Here is a 25,031-nt window from a genome sequence, read left to right as displayed (position 1 = left end):
ATTTATATATACTGAGAAAAACACCAAAAAGAAATAAACTTTATGGATACAAATCCCATTTCTTTCTTGCCTATTGAGGGACACAGGAATTCAGAGACTGTCGGGTTATACTGCCACCTACAGGACAAATGGACACTGTGAAGAGGATTGTGGACCAGTCTAGTATAGCCCCTCCTACTCCCAGCATGCCTCATTTATTTGCTAGTGTCCTAGGAGGACCTCATCCTGCAGAGAGCTTTGCCTGGTGTAGAAAACTTCCTTGCAAGCGATGATAGTTTCACCTCAAGCAGGACACCACCATTCTGTCCACATCCAGAAGGAGATTTCCCTCCACAGATAGGATGTTCAGCTTCTCTCTCAACCATGGCCTCCTTCCAAAATACAACTCTGTCTTTGTCTTTCCTGACCGTAAAGATGAACCAGCTTCCTGTTCCACCATTTCTCAGTGGCTTTGGCAGACCACTGTTCAAGCTTATGGTCTCAAGGATTGTGTTCCACCCTCTCCTGTCCAGACACGCTCTACCAGATCTGTGAGGGCTTCCTGGGCTTCTCGGTATCAGGCCACTGTTCCCCAGATCTGGACTTCTTCTCACATGTTCTCCAAGTTCTTTATGGTGGACATTGGGGTCTCACGTGCTCCAAGATTGGCCATAAGGCCCTTCAGGCAGTTCTCTGAGCTGCAGACAACCCCCAGTTCTGCTTGTTGTGGGCCTGTTAGCGGTTTGTTGGTATTCCCACCCCTCAGATGGACAGCTTTTGGACATTCCATCATTCTTCGAGTTTCTGTGTCCCTCAATGGATGAGGAAAGAAAATAAGATTTTTGGACTTTTCATTAAATGCATCTCTTGGAGTCCATTGAGGGACAAGGGGTCCCACCCCCTGTGTTTATACCCATGCTCTTGGTACCGGCCTAAATTTTTTGTCATCTCCCTTTAAGGGGGCACTATAACCTGACAGTCTATGAGAGGCATTCATAAGCAAGGTTCCTCCAGGAGGTTGCTAGGGATTCCTTGAGCTGTGGCTAATGGACGTTCCATCTGATGGTACCCTCGTAGTTCTGGAGTCAACATCACTTGGCAAAACCAGTGGCATGGCACCGATGATCTTTCTAATCAGCCATTCCCAACCAAGGATCCTCCAGAGGTTACTAGGGGTTCCTTGAGCCGTGACCAACTGACATTCCATCTGATGGTGCCTTCATAGTTCCAGGTCCATAGCCACTTGGCAGGGCCAGTAACATGGCAGCAATGAACGTTTCAGCTAACTGTAAGGCATGGTAATGTACGGGGGTCATTCCTTCCCCTGGATACTAATGTAAGGGGGTCATTCCTTCCCCTGGATACTAATGTAAGGGGGTCATTCCTTCCCCTGGATACTAATGTAAGGGGGTCATTCCTTCCCCTGGATACTAATGTAAGGGGGTCATTCCTTCCCCTGGATACTAATGTAAGGGGGTCATTCCTTCCCCTGGATACTAATGTACGGGGGTCATTCCTTCCCCTGGATAATGTAAGGGGGTCATTCCTTCCCCTGGATACTAATGTAAGGGGGTCATTCCTTCCCCTGGATACTAATGTAAGGGGGTCATTCCTTCCCCTGGATACTAATGTAAGGGGGTCATTCCTTCCCCTGGATACTAATGTACGGGGGTCATTCCTTCCCCTGGATACTAATGTAAGGGGGTCATTCTTTCCCCTGGATACTAATGTAAGGGGGTCATTCCTTCCCCTGGATACTAATGTAAGGGGGTCATTCCTTCCCCTGGATACTAAGGGGCATTTTCCTTGAAACCCCTGATGGACTAGTCTTAGCAGGGGTTTCCTGGACACCTGAAATATATTTCAAGGGTTCCTCTAGGGCGGGGGGTCGGCAGGCGACAGGTAGACAGCAGACAGGTCCCTCTGCCCCACTTTCCGCCAGACTCCTTCACTGCTGCTGTCAATCTCATTGCACAGCGGAGAGGAAGACCGCACGGCTCAGGATGGAGGGCGGGAGGAGCCGGCCAAATGAACTTTTCATATTAACCCGCAGGTGATTGGTTGCTAGGACCGACCTAGCAACCAATCACCTGCGGGTTAATATGAAAAGTTCATTTGGCCGGCTCCTGCTCCATCCTGAGCCGTGCGGTCTTCCGCTCTCCGCTGTGCATGGAGGATGACAGCAGCTGAGGAGTCTGGAGGAAAGGGGGGCAGAGGGACCAGTACAGCTGCTGCAAGGAGGAAAATCCAGGGGATCAGTTCTAGCAAACACTCCCCCGCTGCCCCTCCTGTACTTGTTCCTCCTTTTTTCTGCTGCCTGGCCCTTCCCCCACAAGTGCTCCCCTTTCAACAGACTCCTAAAGAAATTGTGACAATTTAAGAAATAAAAATGTAAAAATACAAACTGCTGACACCATCCACTGTCCTACTGACACCATCCACTGCTCAACTGACACCATCCACTGCTCTACTGACACCATCCACTGCTCTACTGACACCATCCACTGCTCTACTGACACCATCCACTGTCCTACTGATACCATCCATTGCTCTACTGACACCATCCACTGCTCTACTGACACCATCCACTGCTCGACTGACACTATCCACTGTCCTACTGACACCATCCACTGTCCACTGCTCTACTGACACCATCCACTGTCCTACTGACACCATCCACTGTCCTACTGACACCATCCACTGTCCACTGCTCTACTGACACCATCCACTGTCCTACTGACACCATCCACTGCTCTACTGACACCATCCACTGTCCTACTGACACCATCCACTGCTCTACTGACACCATCCACTGTCCTACTGACACCATCCACTGCTCTACTGACACCATCCACTGTCCTACTGACACCATCCACTGTCCTACTGACACCATCCACTGTCCTACTGACACCATCCACTGTCCTACTGACACCATCCACTGTCCTACTGACACCATCCACTGCTCTACTGACACCATCCACTGTCCTACTGACACCATCCACTGATCTACTGACACCATCCACTGTCCTACTGACACTGTCCACTGCTCTACTGACACCATCCACTGTCCTACTGACACCATCCACTGCCCTACTGACACCATCCACTGTCCTACTGACACCATCCACTGTCCACTGCCCTACTGACACCATCCACTGTCCACTGCCCTACTGACACCATCCACTGTCCACTGCTCTACTGACACCATCCACTGTCCACTGCCCTACTGACACCATCCACTGTCCACTGCCCTACTGACACCATCCACTGTCCACTGCCCTACTGACACCATCCACTGTCCACTGCTCTACTGACACCATCCACTGTCCTACTGACACCATCCACTGTCCTACTGACACCATCCACTGTCCACTGCTCTACTGACACCGTCCACTGTCCTACTGACACCGTCCACTGTCCTACTGACACCGTCCACTGTCCTACTGACACCGTCCACTGTCCTACTGACACCGTCCACTGTCCTACTGACATCGTCCACTGTCCTACTGACATCGTCCACTGCTCTACTGACACCGTCCACTGTCCTTCTGACACCATCCACCGTCCTACTGACACCATCCATTGCCCTACTTACTGACAATGTCCATTTTTAAGGTAGGCTGTTTGTATTTTTACAGTGACATTTGTTTTATTATATTTCCTACATTTTCCCATTCAGTGAGGCCTTGCTGGTTTTATTTCTTTAAATGGCGCTGAGCCCCATCGATCTTTGATGTCTCATGTTGTTCAGGTAGATCTTCGCCTGTCAGAGATCGCCTAGCCCTGCTCTAGGGTAAACGTTTGAGAAAGGCCGGTCTATGAATCCTGCTTCCCTCAATGACCCCCCCCCCCCCCCCAAAAAAAGTACAAAAATTCCTCTTTATTTATGAATTTAGGTTAAAATAGAGCAGTGAAGGAGTGCAGGTTATAGTATAATATATACAGTGCATTCAGAAAGTATTCAGACCCCCTTCATTGTTTTCCATGTTGTTATGCTGCGGCCTGATACTACGGTTGTTTGAATTCATTTTATTCTCAATCTGCACCCAGTCCCCCATAATGACACCCAGCACCCCATAATGACACCCAGTCCCCCATAATGACACCCAGTACCCCATAATGACACCCAGTACCCCAGAATGACACTCAGTCCCCCATAATGACACCCAGCACCCCATAATGACACCCAGTCCCCCATAATGACACCCAGTACCCCATAATGACACCCAGCACCCCATAATGACACCCAGTCCCCCATAATGACACCCAGCACCCCATAATGACACCCAGCACCCCATAATGACACCCAGTCCCCCATAATGACACTCAGTCCCCCATAATGACACCCAGTACCCCATAATGACACCCAGCACCCCATAATGACACCCAGCACCCCATAATGACACCCAGTCCCCCATAATGACACCCAGCCCCCCATAATGACACCCAGTCCCCCCATAATGACACCCAGTCCCCCATAATGACACTCAGTCCCCCATAATGACACCCAGTACCCCAGAATGACACCCAGTACCCCATAATGACACCCAGTCCCCCATAATGACACCCAGTCCCCCATAATGACACTCAGTCCCCCATAATGACACCCAGTCCCCCATAATGACACCCAGTCCCCCATAATGACACTCAGCCCCCCATAATGACACCCAGTCCCCCATAATGACACCCAGTCCCCCATAATGACACCCAGTCCCCCATAATGACACTCAGCCCCCCATGACGACACCCAGTCCCCCATAATGACACCCAGTCCCCCATAATGACACCCAGTCCCCCATAATGACACTCAGTCCCCCATAATGACACCCAGTACCCCATAATGACACCCAGTCCCCCCAGAATGACACTCAGTCCCCCAGAATGACACCCAGTCCCCCATAATGACACTCAGTACCCCATAATGACACTCAGTCCCCCATAATGACACCCAGTACCCCATAATGACACCCAGTACCCCATAATGACACCCAGTCCCCCATAATGACACCCAGTGCCCCATAATGACACCCAGCACCCCATAATGACACCCAGTGCCCCATAATGACACCCAGCACCACATAATGACACCCAGCACCCCATAATGACACTCAGTCCCCCATAATGACACCCAGTCCCCCATAATGACACCCAGTACCCCATAATGACACTCAGTCCCCCATAATGACACCCAGTCCCCATAATGACACTCAGTCCCCCATAATGACACCCAGTCCCCCATAATGACACTCAGTCCCCATAATGACACTCAGTCCCCCATAATGACACCCAGTCCCCCATAATGACACTCAGTACCTCATAATGACACTCAGTCCCCCCATAATGACACTCAGTCACCCATAATGACCCCCAGTACCCCATAATGACACCCAGTACCCCATAATGACACTCAGTACCCCATAATGACACCCAGTACCCCATAATGACACCCAGTCCCCCATAATGACACTCAGTACCTTATAATGACACCCAGTCCCCCATAATGACACCCAGTCCCCCATAATGACACCCAGTACCCCATAATGACACCCAGTACCTTATAATGACACCCAGTCCCCCATAATGACACCCAGTCCCCCATAATGACACCCAGTCCCCCATAATGACACTCAGTCCCCCATAATGACACCCAGTAACCAATAATGACACCCAGTACCCCATAATGACACTCAGTCCCCCATAATGACACCCAGTACCCCATATGACACTCAGTACCCCATAATGACACCCAGTACCCCATAATGACACCCAGTCCCCCATAATGACACTCAGTACCCCATAATGACACCCAGTCCCCCATAATGACACTCAGTACCTTATAATGACACCCAGTCCCCATAATGACACCCAGTCCCCCATAATGACACCCAGTACCTTATAATGACACCCAGTCCCCCATAATGACACCCAGTACCCCATAATGACACCCAGTCCCCCATAATGACACTCAGTACCTTATAATGACACCCAGTCCCCCATAATGACACCCAGTCCCCCATAATGACACCCAGTACCCCATAATGACACCCAGTACCTTATAATGACACCCAGTCCCCCATAATGACACCCAGTCCCCCATAATGACACCCAGTACCCCATAATGACACCCAGTACCTTATAATGACACCCAGTCCCCCATAATGACACCCAGTACCCCATAATGACACCCAGTCCCCCATAATGACACCCAGTACCCCATAATGACAAAGTGAACAGAATTTTAGAAATGTCTGTGAATTTATTTTCACATGTACTTCTGTATTCCATCACTCAGTACTGTGTTGAAGCCCCTCTGGCACAATTCCAGCCTCGAGTCTTTCTGGGGATGACTCCACAAGCTTTGCACCTCTGGATTGGGGGATTTTCTGCCATTCTCAGTCAAGTTTGATTGGGACCGTTGGTAGACAGCCATTTTCAGGTCTCTCAAACAGGGTTCAAGTCAGGGCTTTGGCTGGGCCACTCCAGGACATCCACAGAGCCATTCCTGTGTTGTCTTGGCTGGGTGCTTAGGATGGTTGTCATATTGGAAGGTGAACCTTCGGCCCAGTCTGAGGTCCTGAGTTCTGTGGAACAGGTTTTCATTGAGGATATCTCTGTACATTGCTCCATTCAGCTTTCCCTCAACTCTGACCAGTCTCTTCCAGCCTTATCCCCACATCATGATGCTGCCACCACCATGCTTCACTGTTGGGATGGTACTGGGCAGGCGATGAGCGGTGCCTGGTTTCTTCCAGACATAATGCTTAGAATTGAAGCCAAACCGTTCAATCTTGGTTTCATCAGACCAGAGAATCTTGTTCCTCAGTCTGAGAGCCCTTCAGGTGCTTTTTTGCAAACTCCAAGCGGGTTTTCATGTGTTTTGCACTGAGGAGATCCTTCCATCTAGCCATTGTGCCATAAAGCCCAGATGGGTGGAGGGCGGCAGTGATGGGCCTTCATGTATGGAGATCCTTCCATCTAGCCATTGTGCCATAAAGCCCAGATGGATGGAGGGCGGCAGTGATGGGCTTTCATGTGTTTTGCACTGAGGAGATCCTTCTTTCTAGCCATTGTGCCATAAAGCCCAGATGGATGGAGGGCGGCAGTGATGGGTTTTCATGTGTTTTGCACTGAGGAGATCCTTCCATCTAGCCATTGTGCCATAAAGCCCAGATGGGTGGAGGGCGGCAGTGATGGGCTTTCATGTGTTTTGCACTGAGGAGATCCTTCTTTCTAGCCATTGTGCCATAAAGCCCAGATGGGTGGAGGGCGGCAGTGATGGGCTTTCATGTGTTTTGCACTGAGGAGATCCTTCTTTCTAGCCATTGTGCCATAAAGCCCAGATGGATGGAGGGCGGCAGTGATGGGCTTTCATGTGTTTTGCACTGAGGAGATCCTTCTTTCTAGCCATTGTGCCATAAAGCCCAGATGGGTGGAGGATGGCAGTGATGGTTGTCCTTCTGGAACTTTGTCCCATCTCCACACAGGATCTCTGGAGCTCAGTCACAGTGACCATCGGGTTCTTGGTCACCTCTCTTACTAAGGCCCTTCTCCCCCAATTGCTCAGTTTTGCCGGGCCACCAACTCTTCCAAGAGTCCTGGGTTGTGCCAAACTTCTTCCATTTGAGAATTATGGAGGCCACTGTGCTCTTGGGAACCTTCAGTGCAGCATAGATGTTTTTGTAGTTTTCCCTAAATCTGTACCTTGCAATAATCCTGCCTCTGAGCTCTGCAGGCAGTTCCTCTGACCTCTGATACAGTATGCATTGACAGCTGGGAGAGGTGTGTGCCTTTCCAAATCCTGTCCAGTCAACGGAATCTACCACATGTGGCCTCCAATTGGGGTGTAGAAACATCTCAGCAACCAAGAGAAACGAGAGGCACCTGAGCTCAACTTCAAGTGTTGTTGTAAAGGGTCTGAATACTTCTGCCAATGTGATGGGTCTGAATGCTTCTGCCAATGTGATGGGTCTGAATACTTCTGCCAATGTGATGGGTCTGAACACTTCTGCCAATGTGATGGGACTGAATACTTCTACCAATGTGATGGGTCTGAATACTTCTACCAATGTGATGGGTCTGAACACTTCTACCAATGTGATGGGTCTGAACACTTCCGCCAATGTGATGGGTCTGAACACTTCCGCCAATGTGATGGGTCTGAACACTTCCGCCAATGTGATGGGTCTAAATACTTCTGCCAATGTGATGGGTCTGAACACTTCCGCCAATGTGATGGGTCTAAATACTTCTGCCAATGTGATGGGTCTAAATACTTCCGCCAATGTGATGGGTCTGAATACTTCTGCCAATGTGATGGGTCTGAATACTTCTGCCAATGTGATGGGACTGAATACTTCTGCCAATGTGATGGGACTGAATACTTCTGCCAATGTGATGGGACTGAACACTTCTACCAATGTGATGGGTCTGAATACTTCCACCAATGTGATGGGTCTGAACACTTCTACCAATGTGATGGGTCTGAACACTTCTACCAATGTGATGGGTCTGAATACTTCCGCCAATGTGATGGGTCTGAATACTTCCACCAATGTGATGGGTCTGAATACTTCTACCAATGTGATGGGTCTGAACACTTCTACCAATGTGATGGGTCTGAATACTTCTACCAATGTGATGGGTCTGAATGCTTCTACCAATGTGATGGGTCTGAATGCTTCCGCCAATGTGATGGGTCTGAATACTTCCGCCAATGTGATGGGACTGAATACTTCCACCAATGTGATGGGTCTGAATACTTCCACCAATGTGATGGGTCTGAATACTTCCGCCAATGTGATGGGTCTGAATACTTCCACCAATGTGATGGGTCTGAATACTTCTACCAATGTGATGGGTCTGAATACTTCCACCAATGTGATGGGTCTGAATACTTCCGCCAATGTGATGGGTCTGAATACTTCTACCAATGTGATGGGACTGAATACTTCCACCAATGTGATGGGTCTGAATACTTCTACCAATGTGATGGGTCTGAATACTTCCGCCAATGTGATGGGTCTGAATACTTCTACCAATGTGATGGTTTGAAATCCAATGTGATGGGTTTGAATACTTCCACCAATGTGATGGGTCTGAATACTTCTACCAATGTGATGGGTCTGAATACTTCGCCAATGTGATGAGTCTGAATACTTCTGCCAATGTGATGGGTCTGAATACTTCTGCCAATGTGATGGGTCTGAATACTTCTGCCAATGTGATGGGTCTGAATACTTCTGCCAATGTGATGGGTCTGAACACTTCTACCAATGTGATGGGTCTGAACACTTCCGCCAATGTGATGGGTCTGAATACTTCCGCCAATGTGATGGGTCTGAATACTTCCGCCAATGTGATGGGTCTGAATACTTCCGCCAATGTGATGGGTCTGAATACTTCTACCAATGTGATGGGTCTGAATACTTCCGCCAATGTGATGGGTCTGAATACTTCCGCCAATGTGATGGGTCTGAATACTTCCGCCAATGTGATGGGTCTGAATACTTCCACCAATGTGATGGGTCTGAATACTTCTACCAATGTGATGGGTCTGAATACTTCCGCCAATGTGATGGGACTGAATACTTCCACCAATGTGATGGGTCTGAATACTTCCACCAATGTGATGGGTCTGAATACTTCCGCCAATGTGATGGGTCTGAATACTTCCACCAATGTGATGGGTCTGAATACTTCTACCAATGTGATGGGTCTGAATACTTCCACCAATGTGATGGGTCTGAATACTTCCGCCAATGTGATGGGTCTGAATACTTCTACCAATGTGATGGGTCTGAATACTTCTACCAATGTGATGGGTCTGAATACTTCTACCAATGTGATGGGTCTGAATACTTCCGCCAATGTGATGAGTCTGAATACTTCTGCCAATGTGATGGGTCTGAATACTTCTGCCAATGTGATGGGTCTGAACACTTCTACCAATGTGATGGGTCTGAATACTTCTACCAATGTGATGGGTCTGAATACTTCTACCAATGTGATGGGTCTGAATACTTCTACCAATGTGATGGGTCTGAATACTTCTACCAATGTGATGGGTCTGAACACTTCTACCAATGTGATGGGTCTGAATACTTCCGCCAATGTGATGGGTCTGAATACTTCCGCCAATGTGATGGGTCTGAATACTTCCGCCAATGTGATGGGTCTGAATACTTCCACCAATGTGATGGGTCTGAATACTTCTACCAATGTGATGGGTCTGAATACTTCCGCCAATGTGATGGGTCTGAATACTTCCGCCAATGTGATGGGTCTGAATACTTCCACCAATGTGATGGGTCTGAATACTTCTACCAATGTGATGGGTCTGAACACTTCTACCAATGTGATGGGTCTGAACGCTTCTACCAATGTGATGGGTCTGAACGCTTCTACCAATGTGATGGGTCTGAATACTTCCGCCAATGTGATGGGTCTGAATACTTCCGCCAATGTGATGGGTCTGAATACTTCTGCCAATGTGATGGGTCTGAATACTTCCGCCAATGTGATGGGTCTGAACACTTCTACCAATGTGATGGGTCTGAATACTTCTACCAATGTGATGGGTCTGAACGCTTCTACCAATGTGATGGGTCTGAATACTTCCGCCAATGTGATGGGTCTGAATACTTCCGCCAATGTGATGGGTCTGAATACTTCCGCCAATGTGATGGGTCTGAACACTTCTACCAATGTGATGGGTCTGAATACTTCCGTCAATGTGATGGAGGAAAAAAAAAAGAATTTAAAGACCCGTAGTATGAGGCATATATGTATGAGGCCGCAACATAACAACACTGAGAAGAGTGACGGGGGTCTGAATACTTTAGGAATGCTCTGTATCTAGTCTGCAGGCGCTCCGTCACCTGACCCCCGATGGTTTCTCTTTCACAGATTCAGAAGCGGAAATGTTACCTGGATGGAAGTAATGGACGCCGTGTGACCCTGCAGTACCGCGATGGGAGCGCACGTCCGCAGGCACCACACACGGACCACCTTGTCACAACTGCCGGCGGCGATCAGCGTGTTCTCATAGTTGACCGCCATGTCGGAGATCTCTGCCGAGTGCCCGCGCAGCGTGGAGAGGAGTCTGCCGTCATCTGTGGCCCAAATCTTCACCAGACAATCGTCTGAGCCCTGCCGGAGAGAAGAGCGGGCGATCAGAACCGACCAAGGGTCCTCGGATAAAGGGGACTTCCGATCAACGTTCCACGCAAAACTCACCGTGAAGATTCTGCGCCCGCTCCGGTCGAAGGCCACGCAGTAGACGGAGGACAGGTGACCCAGAATCCTCCGGTGCATTTTCATGTGCTGATAGGAGGAGGAGGGGAAGATATACTGGAAGCGGGAGCAGCCGGTCAGCGATCTGGAAGACGCCACTTTTACTGCGAAATCAAAATGGAGAACACAACGTCAACATTCCGCGTCCGATGGAGGAAGACGACAAATGAGTACACAGACAGACAGACACAGACGGGGGGCATATTCATGAAATGTGAAAACTAAACATTCACCGCTGGGGAATCAGTCATGGCCATTTAGGCTTTTGGTTGCCTCTGAGAGACGTCATACCGCGGCGGGGGGGGCGGGGTTTTGTACACATAAATCTGACAGGCAAACTATCAGTGACTGGGCAACTGTAGGAGCTGCCCAACCTCTTCCACAGACCCCGTTAGTGCAGGCCCACGCATCCTCTCCGCCATGTTCTCTGGGCTCCAATATCCCACCAGCAGACCTGGGACCCCCCATTGTGTGTGGGGCGGAGCAGATGGCAGGGAGACCAATGAACGACTTCAAGAACGAACACAGAGGAGACGTTCGGATGTCACTTCCCCCGGTTGCTGTGGCCAGGGAAGCAATGGAGCTCCATGTGGACTCCACCAGCTTCAGTGGAGGACCTAACAGACCCTCAATGTCTCTTTACTTTCACCCCAAATCTAGTCTCCTCCTGCCCTGCCTCCTCCCCCTCCCCCAACTGGATATAGTCTTCATTTATTTAAAGATTTATTGTGCCTATGCAAGAATGACGCCTTCACTTCGGGTCCCGACAGCCATGCGGCACATCCGTGCACACGCGGGGTTCCTCCACACACGTGCCGAGACAGGTAGCATGCCCAAAGTCCCAAAACTTTACGACTCCATCAGGACCCAACAGCCGGCAGATCCAGGCATGCACCATAATGTCGGAGGGATGGGGGGGGGGGGGGTAAGAAGGGGGAACTGGAAATACCAAAAACGGGCTGAAGATCCTCTTTAGAGAGAACCTGCTAGGGTACTTTAACCACCTGCCCTCCAGAGGATTCCCCCCCAGAGGATTCCCCCCCCCCCCTCCAGAGGATCCCCTCCCTCCAGAGGATTCCCCTCCTCCCCCTACAAAGGATTTACCCCCTTCCAGAGGATTCCCCCACCCCCCCTCCAGAGGATTTCCCTCCTCCCCCTACAGAGGATTTACCCCCTTCCCAGAGGATTCCCCCCCCCCCCCAGAGGATCCACCCACCTACAGAGGATTTCCCTCCCCCCCCCCCCCCCCCAGAGGATTTCCCTCCTTCCCCTACAGAGGATTTACCCCCTACCCCCTTCCAGAGGATCCCCCCTCCAGAGGATTTCCCTCCTCCCCCTACAGAGGATTTACCCCCTACCCCCTTCCAGAGATTCCCCCCCTCCAGAGGATCCCCCCCCCCCTACAGAGGATTTCCCTCCTCCCCCTACAGAGGATTTTCCCTCCTCCCCCTACAGAGGATTTACCCCCTACCCCCTTCCAGAGGATTTACCCCCTTCCAGAGGATTCTCCCCCACAGAGGATTTCCCTCCTCCCCCTCCAGAGGATTTACCCCCTACCCCCTTCCAGAGGATTCCCCCCCCTCCAGAGGATTTCCCTCCTCCCCCTAAAGAGGATTTACCCCCTTCCAGAGGATTCCCCCCCCCCCCAGAGGATCCACCCACCTACAGAGGATTCCCTCCTCCCCCCCCAGAGGATTTCCCTCCTCCCCCTACAGAGGATTTACCCCCTACCCCCTTCCAGAGGATTCCCCCCCTCCAGAGGATCCCCCCCCCCTACAGAGGATTTCCTCCTCCCCCTACAGAGGATTTCCCTCCTCCCCCTACAGAGGATTTACCCCCTACCCCCTTCCAGAGGATTTACCCCCTTCCAGAGGATTCTCCCCCACAGAGGATTTCCCTCCTCCCCCTACAGAGGATTTACCCCCTACCCCCTTCCAGAGGATTCCCCCCCCTCCAGAGGATTTCCCTCCTCCCCCTCCAGAGGATTTACCCCCTTCCAGAGGATTCCCCCCCCCAGAGGATCCACCCACCTACAGAGGATTTCCCTCCTCCCCCCCCAGAGGATTTCCCTCCTTCCCCTACAGAGGATTTACCCTCTACCCCCTTCCAGAGGATCCCCCCCTCCAGAGGATTTTCCCTCCTCCCCCTACAGAGGATTTACCCCCTACCCCCTTCCAGAGGATTCCCCCCCCCTCCAGAGGATCCCCCCCCCTACAGAGGATTTCCCTCCTCCCCCTACAGAGGATTTACCCCCTACCCCCTTCCAGAGGATTTACCCCCTTCCAGAGGATTCTCCCCCACAGAGGATTTCCCTCCTCCCCCTCCAGAGGATTTACCCCCTACCTCCTTCCAGAGAATTTCCCCCCCCTAGAGGTTTTCCCTCCTCCCCCCTTCCAGAGGATCCCCCCCCCCTCCTGACCCGGACATTTTTTGCGATACAGCGCTGCGTTTCTTTAACTGACAATTGCACAGTCATGCGACTCCGCACCCAAATGAAATTTACGTCCTTTTCCCCCACAAACAGAACGTTCTTTCGGTGGTATTCGATCACATGTGCGGTTTTTAATTTTTGCGCTATAAACAAAAAAAAAAATTACAATTTTGAAAAAAAAAAAAAAAAAAACAATATTTGTGACTTTTTGCTTTTAACCCCTCCCCCTCCAGAGGATTTCCCCCCCTTCCTGACCAGGCCATTTTCTGTGATACGGCGCTGCGTTACTTTAACTGACAATTGCGCGGTCATGCATCGCTACACCCAAATGAAATTTATGTCCTTTTTACCCACAAATACAGCTCTCTCTCGGTGGTGTTTGATTGGCTGTGCGCTTTTTATTTTTTTTGCTATAAACAAAAAAAGTGACGGGGATTTTTATTTTTTATATTAGTAATGGCGGCGATCAGTGACTTATAGCGGGACTGCGGTGGGCATTCTGACACTGGGGGGAGGGGACTGACTTGGTGTCACTGACATCCCCAGTGACACCCATACAGTGATCACTGCTAATAAAAAGCCCCGACACTGTACTAATGGCACTGGGCAGGAAGGGGGTAACATGAGGGGTGATCAAAGGGTTAACTGTGTGCTGGGAGACATGCTGTGCAGAGATACAAAGCAGCATGTCTTTGCTAGCAGGAGAGAGATCTGTGTTGTTTACGCTCCGGTCTCCCCTGTCACTGTTCCTCGGCGATCGCTGGGTGTGATCGACATTTGAAGCCCCCAATGGTGGTGCGGGTGGGGGGGCATGCACGCCCCCTACCCGGAAATGCAAATCACACATATAGACGTGATTCTGCGCAGCCCTGCCACCCTGTAGCAGTAGATCGGTAGGGAAGCGGTAATGTATTGTTCTTGTAGTGGGGGCACACAAGGCTTGGGGATCTTTTTAATCGTCGCAACCTCATCTTTTATATTAGAGAAAAAAAAAGTAATATATTGTGTTTATGGGCAATAAAATTACCTTTTTTTACATGAAAAACCATTCTGCTAATATCACGACATCAAAATTCGGAACTGCCGCTATTTCATTCTCCGGGGTCTCTGCTTTTGCTCTTACTTATACAGTATATTGCCAAAAGTATTGGGCCCGCCCTCCATATCATGTGATTCAGGTGTTCCAATCCCCTCCATATCATGTGATTCGGGTGTTCCAATCCCCTCCATATCATGTGATTCGGGTGTTCCAATCCCCTCCATATCATGTGATTCGGGTGTTCCAATCCCCTCCATATCATGTGAATCGGGTGTTCCAATCCCCTCCATATCATGTGATTCGGGTGTTGCAATCCCCTCCCAATCATGTGATTCGGGTGTTCCAATCCCCTCCCAATCATGTGATTCGGGTGTTCCAATCCCCTCCCAATCATGTGATTCGGGTGTTCCAATCCCCTCCCAATCATGTGATTCGGGTGTTCCAATCCCCTCCCAATCATGTGATTCGGGTGTTCCAATCCCCTCCATATCATGTGACTCGGGTGTTCCAATCCCCTCCATATCATGTGACTCGGGTGTCCCAATCCCCTCCATATCATGTGATTCGGGTGTCCCAATCCCCTCCATATCATGTGACTCGGGTGTCCCAATCCCCTCCATATCATGTGACTCGGGTGTCCCAATCCCCTCCATATCATGTGACTCGGGTGTCTTAATCCCCTCCATATCATGCGATTCGGGTGTCCCAATCCCCTCCCAATCATGCGATTCGGGTGTCCCAATCCCCTCCATATCATGTGATTCGGGTGTCCCAATCCCCTCCATATCATGTGATTCGGGTGTCCCAATCCCCTCCATATCATGTGATTCGGGTGTCCCAATCCCCTCCATATCATGTGATTCGGGTGTCCCAATCCCCTCCATATCATGTGATTCGGGTGTCCCAATCCCCTCCATATCATGTGATTCGGGTGTCCCAATCCCCTCCATATCATGTGATTCGGGTGTCCCAATCCCCTCCATATCATGTGATTCGGGTGTCCCAATCCCCTCCATATCATGTGATTCGGGTGTCCCAATCCCCTCCATATCATGTGATTCGGGTGTTCCAATCATGTGATTCGGGTGTTCCAATCATGTGATTCGGGTGTTCCAATCATGTGATTCGGGTGTTCCAATCATGTGATTCGGGTGTCCCAATCATGTGATTCGGGTGTCCCAATCATGTGATTCGGGTGTCCCAATCATGTGATTCGGGTGTCCCAATCATGTGATTCGGGTGTCCCAATCATGTGATTCGGGTGTCCCAATCATGTGATTCGGGTGTCCCAATCCACTCCATATCATGTGATTTGGGTGTTCCAATCCCCTCCATATCATGTGATTCGGGTGTCCCAATCATGTGATTCGGGTGTCCCAATCCCCTCCATATCACGTGATTCGGGTGTTCCAATCACGTGATTCGGGTGTTCCAATCACGTGATTCGGGTGTTCCAATCACGTGATTCGGGTGTTCCAATCACGTGATTCGGGTGTTCCAATCACGTGATTCGGGTGTTCCAATCCCCTCCCGATCACGTGATTCGGGTGTTCCGATCACGTGATTCGGGTGTTCCGATCACGTGATTCGGGTGTTCCGATCACGTGATTCGGGTGTTCCGATCACGTGATTCGGGTGTTCCGATCACGTGATTCGGGTGTTCCGATCACGTGATTCGGGTGTTCCGATCCCCTCCCAATCACGTGATTCGGGTGTTCCAATCCTCTCCAATCAAGTGATTCAGGTGTTCCAATCCCCTCCCAATCATGTGATTCAGGTGTTCCAATCCCCTCCCAATCACGTGATTCGGGTGTTCCAATCCCCTCCCAATCAAGTGATTCGGGTGCTCCAATCCCCTCCCAATCATGTGATTCAGGTGCTCCAATCCCCTCCCAATCATGTGATTCAGGTGTTCCAATCCCCTCCATATCATGTGATTCAGGTGTTCCAATCCCCTCCATATCATGTGATTCAGGTGTTCCAATCCCCTCCATATCATGTGATTCCGGTGTTCCAATCCCCTCCCAATCATGTGATTCCGGTGTTCCAATCCCCTCCCAATCATGTGATTCCGGTGTTCCAATCCCCTCCCAATCATGTGATTCCGGTGTTCCAATCCCCTCCATATCATGTGATTCCGGTGTTCCAATCCACTCCCAATCATGTGATTCCGGTGTTCCAATCCACTCCCAATCATGTGATTCAGGTGTTCCAATCCCCTCCCAATCATGTGATTCCGGTGTTCCAATCCCCTCCCAATCATGTGATTCAGGTGTTCCAATCCCCTCCCAATCATGTGATTCAGGTGTTCCAATCCCCTCCCAATCATGTGATTCAGGTGTTCCAATCCCCTCCCAATCATGTGATTCAGGTGTTCCAATCCCCTCCCAATCATGTGATTCAGGTGTTCCAATCCCCTCCCAATCATGTGATTCAGGTGAGCACTTCCAGGTTCAGAGCTGTCAGGGGCTGGGATAGGAGCGAATGGAGCACAGATATATTGAGAGGACCTGGATGGGGAGGAGCCATTGTGCCCAGGGCAGCACAGACAGGTTCCCATTGACACAACTGATCTTTTTAGATGTCTCCTTCCAATGACCATCACACTAATGTATCACGGGGTGTAGATGTAGTAATTACCACCCGGGGTTTCCTGAGATCGGAAAGCTACTTCAAGGGTTCCTCTGTATGGAAACATTTGAGAAAGGCCGAGCTATACTACTAAAAGAGGCGCTGGGAGGAGCTATAGTGCCGAGGGCGGCACTGGGAGGAGCTATAGTGCCGAGGGCGGCACTGGGAGGAGCTATAGTGCCGAGGGCGGCACTGGGAGGAGCTATAGTGCCGAGGGCGGCACTGGGAGGAGCTATAGTGCCTAGGGCAGCGCTGGGAGGAGCTATATTGCCCAGGGCGGCACTGGGAGGAGCTATATTGCCCAGGGCGGCACTGGGAGGAGCTATATTGCCCAGGGCGGCACTGGGAGGAGCCATATTGCCCAGGGCGGCACTGGGAGGAGCCATATTGCCCAGGGCGGCACTGGGAGGAGCCATATTGCCCAGGGCGGCACTGGGAGGAGCAATACCAGGGTTTTTCAACCAAAGTTCCTCCAGAGGTTGCAAGGGGTTCCTTGAGCAATGAGCAACTTCTGCCTCTCAAAATGGTTCCCACTGTAACTGAAAGCTATACAGCCCAGGGCAGGGCTGGGAGGAGCTATACAGCCCAGGGCAGGGATGGGAGGAGCTATATTGTTCAGGGTGACATTGGCAGGAGCTCCATTTCCCAAGCTGGCACAGGGAAAAGCTATATTGCCCAGGGTGGCATCGAGAGGAGCTATAATGCTTAGGGCGGCACCGGGAGGAGCGCTGTTGCCCAGGGCGGCACCGGGAGGAGCGCTGTTGCCCAGGGCGGCACCGGGAGGAGCGCTGTAGCCCAGGGCGGCACCGGGAGGAGCGCTGTAGCCCAGGGCGGCACCGGGAGGAGCGCTGTTGCCCAGGGCGGCACCGGGAGGAGCGCTGTAGCCCAGGGCGGCACCGGGAGGAGCGCTGTTGCCCAGGGCGGCACCGGGAGGAGCGCTGTTGCCCAGGGCGGCACCGGGAGGAGCGCTGTAGCCCAGGGCGGCACCGGGAGGAGCGCTGTTGCCCAGGCTAATGCTGGAAGGAGCTCTATTGCCTAAGATGGAGCTGGGAGGAGCTATATTGCCCAGGGCAACACTGGGAGGAGCTATACCAGGGTTTTTCAACCAAAGTTTCTCCAGAGGTTGCTAGGCCAGTGAGCAACTTCTGCCTCTCAAATAAGTTCCCACTGAAACTTAAAGGCGGGGCTATACTGCACAGGGTGGGGCTGGGAGGAGCTATCCTGCACAGGGCAGGGCTGGGAGGAGCTATCCTGCACAGGGCAGGGCTGGGAGGAGCTATCCTGCACAGGGCAGGGCTGGGAGGAGCTATACTGCACAGGGCAGGGCTGGGAGGAGCTATACTGCACAGGTAAGAGCAATAAATGTCCAGGGCAAAGATGGGAGTACCTGGAAGGAGCTGTATTGCCCAGGGAGGTACAAGGAGGAGCAATATTGCCCAGGGCAGGGCTAGAAGGAGCTATTTCACCCAGGGAGGAGCCACATTACCCAGGGAAATACTGGGAGGAGCTATATTGCCCAGGGCAGCTCTGGGAGGAGCCATATTGCCCAGGGATGTATTTGGGAGGAGCCATATTGCCCAGGGAGGTACTGGGAGGAGCCATATTGCCCAGGGATGTATTTGGGAGGAGCCATATTGCCCAGGGAGGTACTGGGAGGAGCCATATGAACTAGAGGTACTGGGAGGAGCAATATAGCCCAGGGAGGTACTGGGAGGAGCAATATAGCCCAGGGATGTATTTGGGAGGAGCCATATTGCCCAGGGATGTATTTGGGAGGAGCCATATGAACTAGAGAGGTACTGGGAGGAGCCATATAGCCCAGGGAGGTACTGGGAGGAGCCATATTATCCAGGCTGGTACTGGGAGGAACAATATAGTCTATAGTGGCACTGGGAGGAGCTATATTGCCCAGGGTGAGATGGGAGGGGGCACCCTGTTCTGTGCAGTGAAGAGCTCCTCCTCCTATGCAGATATAGCTGAGGACTGGAAAACGTTCCGCCGTCCATAACAGTGCAGCCAACACAGAGCGGAGCAGAGGAAGGAACGTTCCGGTATCATAGTGAATCCAGGATCAGAGGGGCGCACAAAGGAGACTTTTCTGGCCGAGTCTCCTGGCTTCTCCCTCCTACTTACATTGGCTGGTCTGGTGTGCAATGTGACCTACCAACACTGAGCTGTCCTCCATTGTTGGCGGGGAGTTCCGGGGGTCGCCCCCTGTGTAGAGCTGCGTATGTGGAGGGCTTCCATGGCGAGTTCCTGCAGTCTATAGAGAGAGAAAATCACATCACAAGCTGCGCTATCAGGAGGTTGGTGAGATTCCCCCCAGTAGTTGGTGTCTCTGCCCCTCCCACAATGGTGAGATTCCCCCCAGTAGTTGGTGTCTCTGCCCCTCCCACAATGGTGGGAGATTCCCTAGTAGTTGGTGTCTCTGCCCCTCCCACAATGGGGAGATTTCCCTGCAGTAGTTGGTGTCTCTGCCCCTCCCACAATGGTGAGATTCCCCCCAGTAGTTGGTGTCTCTGCCCCTCCCACAATGGTGAGATTCCCCCCAGTAGTTAGTGTCTCTGCCCCTCCCACAGTGGTGAGATTTTCCCCCAGTAGTTGGTGTCTCTGCCCCTCCCACAATGGGGAGATTTCCGTGCAGTAGTTGGTGTCTCTGCCCCTCCCACAATGGTGAGATTCCCCCCAGTAGTTAGTGTCTCTGCCCCTCCCACAAAGGGGAGATTTCCGTGCAGTAGTTGGTGTCTCTGCCCCTCCCACAATGGTGAGATTCCCCCCAGTAGTTGGTGTCTCTGCCCCTCCCACAATGGTGAGATTCCCCCCAGTAGTTGGTGTCTCTGCCCCTCCCATTGCTTACCTTTGGCTCTGCGCAGTAAGGATTGCTTCCCCACCCCCAGGAGGCTCTGTACGCCGGGAACGCTCTGCGGGATCTCCTGGTCTAGGATTGGCCCAATCCGCTCACAGATCTTCAGCAGGTAGTTGGGAGGAATGTGAGAATTGGCCGCCACCTGAGAGAGCAGAATGGAGGAGACGTCATGTGACCTGGAGGGTCCGGGGACCACAACCCCCCCCCCCCCCGCACCCCGAGAGAGAATCCTGAGGATCATTATTATGGCGCCCTCTGCAGGACAGCAGGAAATGTACAGTCGCCTCCCCCTACCCACAATGCACCAAAACTAGAACTCTCCTCAATTGGACGAGCAGTAATGACTGGCTGTTCCCATTAAATACCACCCCCCCCCCCCAGTCCTGCAGAGGTGTACCGGCTCCTCCCCTTCAGTCTTGCACAGGTGTACCGGCTCCTCCCCTTCAGTCCTGCACAGGTGTACCGGCTCCTCCCCTTCAGTCTGCTACAGGTGTACCGGCTCCTCCCCTTCAGTCTTGCACAGGTGTAACGGCTCCTCCCCTCCAGTCTTGCACAGGTGTAACGGCTCCTCCCCTCCAGTCTTGCACAGGTGTACCGGCTCCTCCCCTTCAGTCTTGCACAGGAGTACCGGCTCCTCCCCTTCAGTCTTGCACAGGTGTAACGGCTCCTCCCCTTCAGTCTTGCACAGGAGTACCGGCTCCTCCCCTTCAGTCTTGCACAGGTGTACCGGCTCCTCCCCCTTCAGTCTTGCACAGGTGTACCGGCTCCTCCCCTCCAGTCTTGCACAGGTGTACAGGCTCCTCCCCTTCAGTCTTGCACAGGTGTACAGGCTCCTCCCCTTCAGTCTTGCACAGGTGTACCGGCTCCTCCCCTTCAGTCTTGCACAGGTGTACCGGCTCCTCCCCTCCAGTCTTGCACAGGTGTACCGGCTCCTCCCCTTCAGTCTTGCACAGGTGTACCGGCTCCTCCCCTTCAGTCTTGCACAGGAGTACCGGCTCCTCCCCTTCAGTCTTGCACAGGTGTACCGGCTCCTCCCCCTTCAGTCTTGCACAGGTGTACCGGCTCCTCCCCTCCAGTCTTGCACAGGTGTACAGGCTCCTCCCCTTCCGTCTTGCACAGGTGTACAGGCTCCTCCCCTTCCGTCTTGCACAGGTGTACCGGCTCGGGGAGGTGACCAAGCTCCATGTGCAGCAAAGAAGGTAAGACTACAGATCACCTCTCCTTTCTCATCATCACCACGGCATGGGGGGAGGTGTTCTGTAGTTCACATACATAATTTGTGGTTTCAGCTCAGCTCCCAGGAAGTGCCAAATATACATTTCTGGCAGGATCAAACAGCAGGAAAACTAACATCCACCTCATCTAAGGACAGGTGATGAGCCATAGATCACACCTCTCCTATGGAGGATCTACAGATCGTATGCCCCTCCCCCAATCACAGGGGATCTATAGATCAGACACCCCTCCCCCAATCACAGAGAATCTATGGATCACATACCTCTCCCCCAATCACAGGGCATCTACAGATTACTAACCCCTCCCCCAATCAGAGGATCTACAGATCACTAACCCCTCCCGCAATCAGAGGATCTACAGATCACTAACCCCTCCCCCAATCAGAGGATCTACAGATCACTAACCCCTCCCCCAATCACAGAGGATCTACAGATCACTAACCCCTTCCCCAATCACAGAGGATCTACAGATCACTAACCCCTCCCCCAATCACAGAGGATCTACAGATCACTAACCCCTCCTCCAATCACAGAGGATCTACAGATCACTAACCCCTCCTCCAATCACAGAGGATCTACAGATCACTAACCCCTCCCCCAGAGGATCTACAGATCACTAACCCCTCCTCCAATCACAGAGGATCTACAGATCACTAACCCCTCCCCCAGAGGCTCTACAGATCACTAACCCCTCCTCCAACCACAGAGGATCTACAGATCACTAACCCCTCCTCCAATCACAGAGGATCTATAGATCACATCCCCCTCCCCCACTCACCAGATCCAGATACGTCCTCCTATGGCGGCACCCTTGCCAGTCCAGCCGCTCCGGGATGAGCTGTGGGGGAGGGGAAGACAGTGAGGTCAGAGGTCACATTGCCCACCCCACCCCCCTCCCCCCCAGAAATGGCCCCCCCGACCTTACCTGGTGTTCCTCCAACTCCTCCGACAGAGCCTGCAATGTACAGAGAGGGAGAGTCAGAGGATGGACAGCACATCCGGGGGGGCAGACAAGATGGGGTGAGGGAGGGGAGGACAGACATGATGGGGTGGGGAAGGAGGGGACAGACATGATGGGGTGGGGGAGAAGGATGGACATGATGGAGGGGAGGATGGACATGATGGAGGGCAAAGACATAATGGGAGGTAGGGGAGGAAGGACATGGTAGGGGGATGGACATGATGAGGGAGGAGGGGAGGATGGACATGATGGGGGGATGAACGTGATGGGGGAGGAGGGGAGGATGGACATGATGGGGGGATGAACATGATGGGGGAGGAGGGGAGGAAGGACATGACAGGGGCATGGACATGATGGGAGGTAGGGGAGGATGGACATGATGGGAGGTAGGGGAGGACGGACATGGTGGGGCAAGGGGACAGACATGACGGGGGGATGAACATGATGGGGGGGAGAGGGAAGGACAGACATGACACACAGTGGAGGCAGAAGAGTTCAGAAGCTGACAGAGCTGTCTTTCCCCCCATGATGGGGGAAGGGGAGGACAGACATGATGGAAGGGATGGACATGATGAGAGGAGGGGAGGACAGACATGATGGGAGGAATGGACATGATGGGGGGGTGGTTGGACAGACATGATGGAAATTATGGGAGGGGTGGTTGGACAGACATGATGGGAAGGATGGACATGATGGGAGGGGTGGTTGGACAGACATGATGGGAAGGATGGACATGATGGGAGGGGTGGTTGGACAGACATGATGGGAAGGATGGACATGATGGGGGGTGGTTGGAAAGACATGATGGAAGGGAAGGACATGATGAGGGGTTGGACAGACATGATGGAAGGGATGGACATGATGGGGGGGTTGGACAGACATGATGGGAAGGATGGACATGATGGGGGTGGTTGGACAGACATGATGGGAGGGATGGACACGATGGCGGGGGTTGGACAGACATGATGAGAAGGATGGACATGATGGGAAGGATGGACACGATGGGAGGGATGGACATAATGGGGGGGTTGGACAGACATGATGGGAGGGATGGACATGATGGGAGGGATGGACATGATGGGAGGGATGGACATGATGGGAGGGATGGACATGATGGGAGGGGTGGTTGGACAGACATGATGGGAGGGGTGGTTGGACAGACATGATGGGGAGAGGGGAGGACAGACATGATGGGAGGGATGGACATGATACAAGGGGGGGTAATAATCTAGATATAGGTGTACATAATGTAGGCCCCCCCGTGGGAAGGATGGACATGATGGGAGGGGTGGTTGGACAGACATGATGGGGGGAGGGGAGGACAGACATGATGGGGGGAGGGGAGGACAGACATGATGGGAGGGATGGACATGATACAAGGGGGGGGTAATAGTCTAGATATAGGTGTACAGATGTAGGCCCCCCCGGGGGAAGGACACAGACCTCCCATGTAATGGAACATACCCCCCTGAGGGGCAGATAGTGATGGAGGGGGAGGGGTCATCTTTCTGTCCCTCAGGGGAGGAGATCTCTCTCCAATGGCAGACTCCTCCCCCATCACACCAGATGCCCTCCCCTGAAGGGCAGAATGATGCCACCTCCCTTTCCTTTAGTCTCCACCCCCTGTGGGGTAAGTACCATCATTCTGCCCCTATAGGTGGGGGAGGGGTTAGATCCCCCTCTGAGGGGCAGAATGATGGTAGTTACCCCACAGGGGGAGGAGACTACTGCCCCCTCCCCCATTTATAGGAGCAGATGCCCCCGAGGGTGGGGATGATGACCCCCTGAGGGTCGGAATGGTGCCCCCAGCGGTAGGCAGTGCCGGTCCCCGGTGTGGTCGGTCGGTGATCGGTACCTGGGCGGCTCTCCGGCACGGTCCGCTCTGCAGGAATCGGGCGATCAGGAAGTAGAGCTCTGTATGGGGACAGATGGGTAGAGTCAGGTCGGTGCCGTACACCGGGCACACCACACACTCCCCTCCCCCTCCCGGGCACTTACCCTCTTCCATGGCTCCTCCTCCTCCCGGGCCCCCCGCTCACCGCATCGCCGACCCGGGCCGAGACAACAGCGCTGCACTACCGGCCTCCCGCCACTCGGGGGCGCTCCGAGCCTGCTGCGACTCTCCCGCCGGCCAATGACAGGGGAAGGGAGGGGCTTCGCTATCGTCATTGTAATGCAGGGACTCTGCGCTCCTCCGACCGCCAGGGGACGCTCTGCTCCTTCTCCGCCCTTTGTCCTCAATGCGGAAAGGTGGCAGAAGGGTCCGGCTGCAGAATGGAGCTCCATTCCCGACAGGAAGCACGTGACCTCTATTCCCTTTTTGTGAAATAACAAGCTGAGGCTGCAGAGTGGAGCTCCACTCGGAAGGAACTCCACTTTCTTTTTTATTTAATGAACTTTAATGTAACAAACAGCCAATAGACACAACTCAAGGAAGTGGAGGTCACATGTTTCCTGTCACATACTTTCTGTATACTTTTGTGGCTGCAGACTGGACAGGAAACATGTGACCTCCACTCTAAGATTGTTTAGTGAGCTTTAATGTAACAATTAATGGCTGCAGAGTGGAGCTCCACTTGGCAGTAAATCTGTGACCT

The 25,031-nt window shown here is 52.4% G+C and overlaps 1 protein-coding gene across 1 annotated transcript in view; it reads right to left on the bottom strand.

The window, feature by feature from the left end:
• The window catches only part of LOC149432822 (bromodomain and WD repeat-containing protein 3-like), a 35,025-nt gene extending 10,465 nt beyond the window's left edge, over positions 1 to 24,560 (bottom strand). The window contains exons 1-8 of the mRNA XM_089664906.1: positions 24,433 to 24,560; positions 24,290 to 24,348; positions 22,399 to 22,428; positions 22,252 to 22,311; positions 20,230 to 20,380; positions 19,537 to 19,635; positions 11,215 to 11,375; positions 10,906 to 11,127 (exon numbers count right to left, since the gene is read on the bottom strand). Of these exons, the coding sequence (XP_089521032.1) occupies positions 10,906 to 11,127; positions 11,215 to 11,375; positions 19,537 to 19,635; positions 20,230 to 20,380; positions 22,252 to 22,311; positions 22,399 to 22,428; positions 24,290 to 24,348; positions 24,433 to 24,442 (792 nt within the window). The 5' untranslated portion in view covers positions 24,443 to 24,560. The remainder of the gene's footprint in view (positions 1 to 10,905; positions 11,128 to 11,214; positions 11,376 to 19,536; positions 19,636 to 20,229; positions 20,381 to 22,251; positions 22,312 to 22,398; positions 22,429 to 24,289; positions 24,349 to 24,432) is intronic.
• Between the last annotated feature and the right edge of the window lie 471 nt (positions 24,561 to 25,031).

Source organism: Staurois parvus, unplaced genomic scaffold (genome assembly GCF_062004578.1).
Source record: "Staurois parvus isolate SC_StPar_1 unplaced genomic scaffold, SC_StPar_1.0 ptg002094l, whole genome shotgun sequence".
NCBI classification, from domain to species: Eukaryota; Metazoa; Chordata; class Amphibia; order Anura; family Ranidae; genus Staurois; species Staurois parvus.
This window is presented reverse-complemented; position numbering and strand designations above follow the sequence as displayed.